This window comes from Lycorma delicatula, chromosome 13 (genome assembly GCF_047948215.1).
Source record: "Lycorma delicatula isolate Av1 chromosome 13, ASM4794821v1, whole genome shotgun sequence".
NCBI classification, from domain to species: Eukaryota; Metazoa; Arthropoda; class Insecta; order Hemiptera; family Fulgoridae; genus Lycorma; species Lycorma delicatula.
Window position 1 is genome coordinate 44,520,615 of NC_134467.1, and position 12,284 is coordinate 44,532,898.

Genomic DNA, 12,284 nt, shown 5'->3' on the forward strand with positions numbered 1-12,284 from the left:
ATGCCTCTTCATGCTATCCAAACTGTGGTGAATAATAGTGTCTTCTTCATTCAAATTTTTATCAAAATAATTGGAAGCGAGTGGTAAAACATAATAAAAAGCTTCTTAATGAAACCATGAACTTTGTCTGTCATTAATAAAATGTTTATATGATGTCCTTGTCAATTCACATTCAAATTGTTTAAATGCGAAAATACATCAGTTAAGTAAACCAACAGCAACATATACTCATTATTCTGTAAACATTAAGAGTGAAGTCCTGGAAAAATATTATTAATTTTTCATCTCGCAATTCCAATAACCGTGTTAACACTTTCCCCTGAAATAACCAGCTGATTGCTGCATGGAAAAGAAATTTTTTCTATCTGCCCATTTATTTGCACAGTTTAGCAGACAGCCTATTCTGTAATGGTCAATTTTTAGTAAAATTAACCATTTTTACATCTTTACAATTGTTTGAGATTTTTAAGTATATTTTTTGGGGCAGGAGCCTGTCTGTGAAAGAAGCAGTGTGTTCATTCTGTCCTTGGTACAAAACAATCTTTTAATTTTTTCGGAAATCCGTTGTTCTTTCTTGTTATCACTTCTGTAAATCACTGCATAATGCAATACGTTTTGTCCAACACGTGTTATAGTTTGTAGTAGTTTTATAAAAACATCAAAAAGACATTTTCCTGTTGCATGAAAAGATACTGAATTGCAAAAGAACATATTTTCTTTGATTGATCTGCCCCTACCGCATTCATATCTCACAAAACATAAAAACTGAGAATGTTTGCTACATCTGTTGATTCATAAAATTGAATACTAAAAAATTCATTTGCTGAATTATCTGACATGAACATTGGCAGCCGTGTTATCGATTTGCCATGATGCTGCTGTATCATTAGAAAGCAAAATTGTTTCAATTTTTTTGCTTTTTCCACGCCTATTAAAACACTTACTTTTTCAATCACAGCAGGCAATATGAGGTTTTTGCAGATTATATGGGATTTGGAAATCTTAGCTACTCTTAATGCTATGAGATAAGATGCTTCAAAAGAACTTTTATCAGTATGTCTTTACAAAAAGAAGCAAGTTAATTTCTGAAAATAAATTTTTTTTTCAAAAAATTTGAAAGGTTTACTTTAATGAACCAAATGTTTAATTTTTAAATGTCGAATTAATTTTGATGGCTTCATGTTTTCATCTGAGGAAAAGCACTGTGGGCTTTCTATCCAGAGGTGAAACCATAATTTAAATAATTGTCATAATACAATCTTGTCTTTTTACCAATCAATTCACTGGATGTGGATGTGTGAGCCATTTTTAAATGATTCACTCTGTTTGTTCACAATTTTACCAATTTTGCATAAGAATCTAATTGGGGAAAAAAACAGTTACATCTTTCGATCACACCAAAAAATCGAAACCTAAATTATTATTATTTTCAATGAAACTACGATTTTAAAAACTAAATAAAGGCACCAGACACAATTAAAACTAAACTGATGTTCTGAAATCCCTTATTTCTATTTTACACTGCTGAGAGCATGATGTGTTCAAACATATCACATGCATGCTTGAACACGACACTCTCGCAGTAAATCTTATGCAAGCAGACCAAATTACAAGGAGCACGTACACATAAAGATAGAACCTGCAAATTGCTCATATTTCTAAACTTCACACAGGAATGTTCAAACCTGTCACTAACAACACAGCTAAATAGTTTTAACTAGATTTCATTGGTTGGGAGGATTGCAAAATATTCATTACATTTTTTTTTTTTACTTTTTAGTGGACAAGGAACTAAAAAGGTTAAGAATCACTGATCTAGAAGTTAGTATACATATATATATATATAAGCAATGAAGAAGGAAATGGTATGATTTCAGCCAATGAGTATGCTGTCAATGAAGAAATTTTTGAAAAAATATCTGATTTTAATTTAATATCAAGTGATAATGGTAACAAGAATTTTGAAATAAAATATTGTTAAATTAAAAGTGCTTTTACATCAACTTATATCAAAACCAAAAAAATGATTATTTATACTGAAGATTAAACGAAAAAAGAATGCTATTTATATTAATGGTTACACTTTACATACGAACAAAAACACATTAAACAAAGCAGGTGGGGTTGTGATTTTTATTACAACACTGAACATAAAGTAACTAATGATAATTTACGACTGACTGATTTATTATTAAATAAATCAGTATATAAGGTAATATGCATATTAACACATATACCTTTAAAGAATAAAAATACATTAACTGTAAGTGTTTTTTACAGAAGTCCTGATTATAAAAACGAAATCTTTATTAAGGATGTGTATAACTATTTGATACGTAATAAACAAATAAAAAATCGTAAATATTAGATGATCTCAATATTGATATAAACAAAAATTATTTTGGGAGTGTTAAATTTCATTTACGAATTAAGATTTGAAGGTTATTTTAATAAAAGAAATTGAATCGGACATAATTTTGATGAATCATGCATAGGTATTGCTTTTGTTAAAAGCTCTTTTAATATAAACTCTACACGACTCAATTATCAGATTACTGATCATTATCATTTATTTTTAATATTAATACTGAAATAAAATCTGTATCTTATATCGACCTTTTTCACTTTATTGATTTAAAAAGATTTTATTATTAAATGAAACCAGAGCTTGGGAAGTTTCATATTTTGTAGATAATGTCAGTGAAGAAGCAATGCAATTAATTAAATTAACTATTCTTAATAACCTGATGTCATCACTGCCCTTCCTTTCCTTTTCATGAAGCCACTCCTAGTTTTAACAATTAATTCATGTACTAATTCTAGTTGAAGAGGTGCAGGAATGAGTATATATTTCATAGATTTAAAGAAGGCATTTATTATAAAATCAAATGGGAGAAAATGATACGATTAAAAAATAAAATTATAAGATTTTTAAAGAGAAAAAAGTGCAATACAAAGACAGAAGATTAAATAGAGAATTGTACACGAGCCAAACAGCAGCAATAAATGTAACTAAAACTATGACTGACTGGGTGGGTCTAGGTCGAGATGTTAGGTAAGAATTCTGCCTCTCACCAACATTGTTCAAAATTTAATTTAAGGTATGATAAAGAATATATTAGAAGAGAAGAAGGAATAAGAATAGAAGAACGGAAAATAAAATGCAGAAGGTTTGCTAGTAATATGGTAATTCTAGCTGATAGTAACACACACACTTCAAAATTTGTTAACAGGCTTGAGGAAGGAATGAAAGAGTACGGAATGAATCATAAGGTATGTTTGGAAAGTAAAGTTTCAATATACCTGTAGCTCAGAGGAAAATTTTTCATTTCAAAATTGGCACTCCTGCATGAAAGGAAAGTCCAAGTGAAGAGAACAAGCCTAGGTGACAAATAGAGAAGCAAAAGACTGTCGATTGTGACAGACAGAGAAATTGTCTGTGACACTCTACTATCTGCTGGCTGTGACAATTGAGTTTGTTAACAAACTCTAATGGCTGATTCACAAAGACTGTTATTTGACTGAATGATAAATTTCATGAAATGTGTCCAGAAGTAGGTCGAACAGTGCTATATGAAATGTAACCAACTCTTTGAATTTTTTAAAACTGTGTGCGCTTCAGTTATAAGTGGGTACCACAAATGTTATCAGAACACAGAACAAATAGTTTACATTGGGCTTAGGAGTTTATTGACCGTTATGAGCTAGAAGGTGAAGAATTCCTCAAGTCTATTGTGACCAAGATGAAACCCGGGTAGCTCACTACACAGTGGAATCCAAAATGCAATCTATGTAATGGCAGCATACCGGTTCTTCATCAGAAAAAAATTTAAAACATAAGTTTGCAAAAAAAAAATCATGGGGCTATTTTTCTAGAATCAAAAAAGAATTTTGCTAATCAATGTTTTGACTCCAGATCAATCCATAAAATGCTGTAACTTCATTTTCAATTACTGGGTCCATCATGCAATTATGAAGTTCATCAAACTTGTTTCCATAAGCTTGAGCATTTCTGGAGGCAAACAAATATTGATATGAAGAGGAAAGCCTCCAAGAGTGACACTGACTGAATTTTCAATTTGTGTTTTGTTTTGTATACTATTGCGTTTTTTTATTTTTGTTTTAATGATTAATGTATTTTTTTAAATGAATTTAACAGTAAAATATGTGAAATTTGTATATATTTTTTATAACATTATTTTTAAATTTAATTATGTGCTGATGAAATTAGATAAATTAAATTATCTTTATAATATAATTTATATTATTATTTTTTTTATTAAATTAATTAAATATTTTTTTCCAATTCATCATTTGGATTTTCATTTATATGTAGGTATGTTTATTAATACTTTCATATCCATATAAAATTTTCTGTTTAAATTGATATATAACACTTATTGTTTAATTAATTTTTTTTAGCAATTTTTAATAAAACTTAAAATTCTCGTAACTACACCTTCTATCTTACAAATTTCATTATGCCCATATATAATCAATTAAAAATAATAATAATTATACATTTTTAAATGTTATTAAATGAAGCACAATCTATGTTTTTTGGTTATATCTACACGTTATTTTAAACCATACATTTTTGATATGCTTTTCTTTATAACAAAATGTACAGAGAATTTTAATTGGAAAATATAATAGAAGGAAAAAGTAAGAAAGGTCAAACCTTCATAAATTTTTTTTACAAAAATAAGTATAATTTAAAATACATAGCATGTATTTTCCTGTCCACAGTTTTCAATAGCTAAATGTTAAGACTAATGTCTACCTACATAATTTAAAGACAATCTTATCAAATAAATATATATATGACATTTACTTGATTTATTTTATATACTTTTTTATTTTATTTTTCATTTGCATTTATTACTGCAATTACTAACATTTATTTCATAACTTTTTTTATATATATATATTTATCTCCAATTATCATAAATAGCTTTTTTTTAACTGCAATTATTACATAAAATAAGCATACACATTTAATTCTCACTTTGCAGAAAAAAAATTGTTTAAATTGTTATAAAGGTCAATAGACCAATATAATTTTATCATATCTCATGCAATATTTAATTAACATTTACTTGATGACAAATTCAGACAAAAGACTATTATTTCTGAAACTGAATCTACTTGACCTTTAAAATAAGAGATATAAATCTGTTTGTTGGTGAAAAGACCAACAATTTAGAGTTTTTACAAAAAAAAAAAAAATAAATAAATAAAAATATCTATACAGAATGGCCGGGAAATCATCATATTCCCTAAAGTTAAAACTAAAAATTTTTAATGAGTTATAAATTAAAAATGCGATATAATAATGAATTATTTTATTTACTCACTTGATACAAAGTATTAATTTTAATGGTCAAGTGAGCCTGTGTGTTTGTACTCATGTTGCACGTACAATTCTACACATCACCACATCCTCTGTGACATGCGACCAGCATTTCTGGTATTATGTTATGAAAGGCGTCCTTCACGTCACACAATTCTTCATTTGTGATGTAGCAATATGCAGTTATGTGTGCCTTGATAATTTTCCATAATGAATTGTCTGGATTGGTGAGATCAGAATTTTGTGATTGCCATGATAACGGAGCTGGTGACACTGGGATACTGCGGCCAATCCAACATCCTGGAAATTTTTCATTCAGAAACACACGGACTGATAGAGCAAAATGTGCAGGTGGTCCATTCCACTGCAACTATACTCATTCCATGAGATCCTTCTCTTGAAGCTGCGGTATTAACCATGGCTCCAACATCTCTAAATAAGTTTGTGCATTCACTGGCCTAACAAAAGACAAGCTGTCATTCCAGCCCGTATCATAACGTGCAGTAAATTTCTTTCAGACTCTGTCTTGTAATAAGGATTTTCTTTTACCCAAAATAAAATTTCTGGCACGCGAACTGCGACAGATTGCACATTTGTCAGTAAAAAGCGTCTTTCAACAGCACACTGCAACAGGAAATTTTTCTAATAAAGCTCAGCAGCATGCAGCACCACATTCCATGTCTGCGTCTGACAGTTTACTGATGAACATCGGATGAAATAGCCTAACTTTCAAGTCCTTTTTCATATGGTCTTGCATTATCGTCTTCAGTACACAAAGTTCAGCTAGTCATTTACGAGTTGATTTCATTGGGGATTGTTCAATAGAAACTCCAACACAGCACATGTTTCTAACTGCGTTAACTTTCATCCACTCCACTACAGCTTATCTTTAACACTGCCTAAATCAAACACCCGTTTTTCCCACGCCAATATTGTTGCTTTTTTGTAGTGGCGGCTTATTAAAGCATTTATTACTTATGATATGAATCTATACGTATAAGAAAATAATTACACATATTCTTTACATCCAACTCGACACGATAAAACTTTACTAATAATGATATCAATACACATTTGTTTCTATACTAATTGATTTAGTTTATCATTTTATAGTGTACTGTGCACTGAATTTATCTTTACATGTTGTGCTGTACAAAAATATAATATGAAAATTTGGAAATTACTGAATTCTGAGCAGCAAGCAGTGCAATTTTTCCAAGCACAAGGCCTATTACTGAGAGTGAAATTATGTAAAACCAACACAAGTATAACTTGTATTTTGAACCATACGCAAATTGGAGGTGCACAACTAAAAATTGTCATAAAAAAATATCCGTATGATTCGGAACATGGTTCGAGGGTGGTCGCCTCCATTCCTAACCGCATTACGTTTCTTGTATTGTTAGACAGAACAGATGACCATCTCAATTCCCCCCTGAGGGAAAAGAAAACCCGTGTGACATTCCCGGTTGCTACACCACCCCCTCCGTTCCTAGCCATGATTGACTTAATCGGAGGAAGAACAAATCACCATCCCAACCACCTCGTGACAATTCCAGTCGCCACACCACCCCCCTCGTTCCTAGCCCTGATGGGCTTTAACAGTGAACAGATGCCCAGTTTGAAATGCTGCCAATGACATCTCAGTATGAGTTATGAAACTATAGATGACTAGTCATGTATTGTCGAGAAATATGTTATCAGCCATTGAACGAATTTCATATTAAAAAAATTGGCGGTTATGGTAAAATAGTAGAGGTAGACAAGGCAGTATTCACTACAATATTGGCCATATGCTTCCCCACCAACGGGTATTTGGGGGAATATATAGAGAAACGAAGGAGGCATTAATAGTTCCAGTGCAGAATCAAGACACCGAAACACTGATTAAGGTAACCAAAGACTATATTAAGCCTTGGTCTACAATTTATTCGGATTGCTGGCAAGCTTACGACACTGAACAGCTTGCTGCAGTAGGTTTCGGTTACCAAACTGTCAAATCACACATACAACTTCATAAATCCTACGGACAGAATCCATACACAAAATATCAAGCGGTTATGGGGCTCAGCGAAGTGGTGAAATAAGAAACATAAGGTTACGGCAAGACATCATTCGGAGATGTATCTAGTGGAATTTTTATGGAGGCAACATAATGATGTAACTGGTGCTGATACTTTTGAGGCATTCTTACATGAAATTCGTGTCTGCTGGCCACCTAAATAGATAAAATATATATAATTTGTATATTTAACGTTAATTAGATGAGGTTAGCATGCGAAGCAGGCGTGGGTTATGTTGACATATGTGCGCAATTTGTCATTACAAGGAATCAACATAATCTAATCAAACATAACATTCGTTCGCTTCACTCACTTACATCAACTGATTAACATTAAAAATAAAAATTATATACTTATAATCATTTAACTAAAAGATAAATTATGCAAATTTACAACAAGTAAAACGCAAAAAACAATTGGATTTCAGTAGGAGACCTGTATAACCTATTAAGTACCAAAAATAGTTCTAAAATCTCATCTTTGAAAAAGATTTGAAATTAATAGATACTAACCCCTTGATTTCCCATCCATAATAATTCCTCTTGTAAATCAAAAGCAAGTGCAGTAACACCAAAATGATCACCACCATCTGCGAGTATTGTTCGTCTTTCTTGAAATTCACCTTCACTGACTGCTGTATATTCTTCAAAACTTTCCTCCAAACCAAAACTTGTATTCTCTTCAAATTGTGGAACAACCTCTTCAAATACTATAAAAAAAATACAGCAAATAACTACTTAAAGAATTTTTAATTTAAAAATTTAATAAATACAAATATGCTACCCCAAGACATGAATACTCTCACATAATCCTAAGAACGAATGTTCTTAGAAGAGCTTTACTATTCAAGTCAATATAACCAATTATTAAACAGAAGTTCATTAACATAAATTGTCTTAAACACGAGTATAGAAAAGAAATGGAGGCGAGTTTTGTGATGGATATATAAGTAAAGATATATATATCCCTTTTTGATAATTAAATTTCTCACAGGTATAGGTTTCTCAAAAAGAATCTGGCAACACTATACTCCATAGCCCACCTCATCCAGTACTTAATAAATTTAAACAATTAACTTCATTTCAATTTACTTTAAAAAGAATCCATAAAAAGCCATCATCACAGTGTTTCCCATACAAGTGGTAATGGGAACTGTGGAGATATTATTTCAGTCTTATAAAAGTTGCCCTAGAAAATTTAACAAAATCTTTATAATTTAACAAAAGTTTAAAAAAATTTTTTTAAGTGTAAGAAGCGTGCTTAAAAAATAAAAATAATGAATCTTTCTTCAAATAATGATTTTATTAAAATCAGTCAAAGTATTAATAACAAAATATCAAAGTATTAATTTTTCTAAAATCTGTACTAGATGCTGTCGTATCAAAATAGATCTGTGAAACACCCACATTATCAAATTTCAGATCACTGTTTAATTAAATTATTATGATCAACCGATTATTATTAGTCAAATAAATAAGGTAGATAAAATATATTTATATGGGTATCGCAAATATAACTGTGTACTTAAACAAAATAACTGACTATCAATCAATAAAATACAATTTGAATTGTTTTCTGATATTGTCACCAGTGTAACTAACAGCTGACTTTACTCACAGCTGATTTCCATGTTTTCAGTGTTGATAATACATTTTTATTTCCATAACCATTAAAGCTTTGGTTTCCTATTATTTCTAGTATCCAACAAAGGTTTTAACACTTGAAGCTCATATTTTAGGTAAAACCACGTTAAGTACACAGAATATGATGAAAATATTTCAACAAAGGTTCCTTAGTGTTCCACATCGCAAAGCTTGATCGATCAATAAGTTTTTAGAAACTGGATCTATCAGAGAAACACCTGAGTCCTGAAGACCATCTATTCTGATAGAAAAATCTGATGTCATTTCTTATTGTATATCTCGAAGTCCAAAAACATTTTTAACGAAACTGGCACAAGAAGCAGAAATCTCAAGTAGTAGTAAATACAAAGCAGTCACTAAATATTTAAAACTTCATCCATACAAAATAACTACAAGCATTGATTACACAATACTGATTTTCCAAAATATGTTGACCAACACCAATGGTTTTTGGACTTCACAAATGAAAATTGAGAAGACATTCTGGATGTAATATTTTTTTTGGATGAAATATTTTATTTATGTCAAAATAGTCTGGTCTAGACTATGAAAATAATAATGAAATCTTAGAATGACCATTATACAACAAAAAAGCTGGAATTTCACATGCCGCACATAAGCAGATAGTCATTCAATTTTTTTACAATACATCTACATATATTGTTATGAAATTATTCTTTCATCGGCCAATTACATGAGGAAGAAAATTATGGAGAATACTGCCAACATATGGAGCAACGATGCATACTGTCAATGTTTTACTAAATTTGCTGCACAAAGTTTACAGGAATAGATTAATTTCAAAGCATATCTATTTACTAAGATTCCCAAATCTTACACAGGCAGATTATACAGAGCAATTTTATTTATATGTAGCATCTAAAGGATCTGTTAAAAGAACAACCCTCATAATCTGGATGAACTGTAAAATAACATAACCAAAATTGTAAATGCATTCTTCCCTTTGATGCTTCAGTGAGTATTTTCAAAATTTTGAAACATGTTCAGGCATGCCTGAAGGCAATTGTGACCATACTGAACAACTTTGTAAATAAAAAAATCACTGTAATAAACATTATTATTTTTTTATCATTATTTGAAAACAGTAAATTAAATATTTGTAAACATTGGTGGACAATTTCATTTGAGATACCTGTAGATCTATCAGCCACAGAATATGTGTTAACTAAACTTGACTATAATGGTTTGCTTATATCATTTTTATAATGACAAATTATAATACTATTATTATTATTAAACTAGCTGTTACTTTTTCCATAAAAAAACCTTCCAGTATAATAATAACACAAATAACAGATAGTTTGCTTTTTAAAAAAAGTCCATCTCAAAACCAAACATACCCATCTGTGATTAGTAAACAACCTGCAAAAACCTCACATGATAAAAGTAAGTTAAAATATTTTTTTTTAAATAAATTTTTGGATAAAGACAAACATTTCTATAATATACTATAATAAACACATTTTTTTAACAAACTAGTTTTGATAGATACCATTTAAAGCACAACAGTTTTCACAGCTGGGTAATAATAGGAATGGGTATAACATTCATAATATTGCTGAAACAAGCAATTAAGCAGTCACACAAAATAGTGACACTACTTACAAACAAACAAAAAAAATGTATTATGTTATTACTTCATAGTAAAACAAAAAACTAAGTGGTTAATCTAAATTTGCTCAAAAGAGAAATGATAAATTTTTATTAGATACAAGTAAAAAGATGTATATATATCATCATATTTATGATAGATTTAAGTCAACTTGATTCAAACAAATTACATCACTCATGATTTAAGTTTAAAAATATTGAAATTTTTAACACCAGTGGAAACGGCATTTTAATGAAATCTATATGACACCAATGATCATCGCATTAACTGTGAAACCTATTAAATTTTTTAATTTGTATTATTATAGTATAATTATGATAGTTCATAATATAACTTTCAAACCCATTAATGTTATTCACATTATAGATTAAATTAAAAAAATTAATCCAACACACTAGTCATACAAATTTGATAATACTTTCACAACCGTAGTGTCTCCGGATTCCCACTGAATGTGGCACAGCAACATTGGTAATAACTGGAGGCTCAATCACTAATTTCTTAAATAAAATACAATATAAGTAAAATTAAATTATTTATGAATGATTTCATACCTGACATAATGGGAATTTCATTCAATTATAAAATATGTCAAAACAATGTATTCTACATAAAACACCCAAAAACCAGAAGTAAATTTCGTTATATTTTATTTTGATGTTATAATTAACAAACAACCATGTTATAAATAAATGCTGAATACGGTGGAAAGATCTACTGCTGACACGAGCAATTTTAAATCATCTTTCTGTGCTACTTTAAAAAAACTGACACAGAAAAAGTTTTCAAAACAATACATTAGAATATCTAAAAAAAGTTTCGAAATCTAAATGAAAATAGAAATAACATTAGTAAATATACAATTTAAAATTTAACGAAAGACTTCAATTCCAAAAAGAAATTTAAATCATGCTTGAAAAATAAATAAAACAACGGATAACTTCACACGAATGTACCTGCCAGAAAGTACCACCAAAATTTTAATACCGTGTAACATCTAAAATTAGTTTTTATAGGGACTCACATAGTAACTCATCATGACCTGTATCATATGGACGTAAATTCTGAGATCTTAAATCCATCTTATTTAAATTTGAAAATTATATAAATAATCATTTGCTAAAAAATATATATTATTCAAACTAGGTTAGCAACAAAAACAAGGTAACGCCATCTTTAGGATTTCATTTGTTGGTTAGCTCATGCCAACAACATAGTTTTTTTAAACAAACATTATTATCTAAATTATCATAAAATATTACTCATCGCTTTATAAAACAACTAAAAGATTTACTTCCAAAAAATATAAATTTTATGCTGCATGTAAATATTGAAAATTAACGTTTATTGACAATTTTATAAAAAATTATTCGGCGTAAAAAACCAAATAAAGAATAAACAAATCTTATCCATTAAATATGTTTCGATCGGTTTTTAAAAGTATTAAAAAGTACTTTTTTAGTAATAATGTTAATTTGTAAATATTACATTACTTTAATACCGTTTTAAATTTATAAACAAGTTAACTATATTTTTCTAATCAATATTTGGCTAACCTGTTAAGTTAGGAGGTTCTTTTAACCTCTGTTCTG

At 29.4% G+C, this 12,284-nt stretch overlaps 1 protein-coding gene across 2 annotated transcripts in view; it reads right to left on the reverse strand.

Moving 5' to 3' along the window:
* Window positions 1-11,873, reverse strand: part of PAN2 (PAN2-PAN3 deadenylation complex catalytic subunit PAN2) — an 81,993-nt gene extending 70,120 nt beyond the window's left edge. The window contains exons 1-2 of one of the 2 annotated variants that reach the window (XM_075380887.1): window positions 11,717-11,873; window positions 7,929-8,125 (exon numbers count right to left, since the gene is read on the reverse strand). In XM_075380887.1, coding sequence (XP_075237002.1) covers window positions 7,929-8,125; window positions 11,717-11,774 — 255 coding nt within the window. In that variant the 5' untranslated portion in view covers window positions 11,775-11,873. Of the gene's footprint in view, window positions 1-7,928; window positions 8,126-11,246; window positions 11,504-11,716 lie in introns of those variants that run through there. The other variant, XM_075380888.1, reaches the window with a different exon arrangement.
* Between the last annotated feature and the right edge of the window lie 411 nt (window positions 11,874-12,284).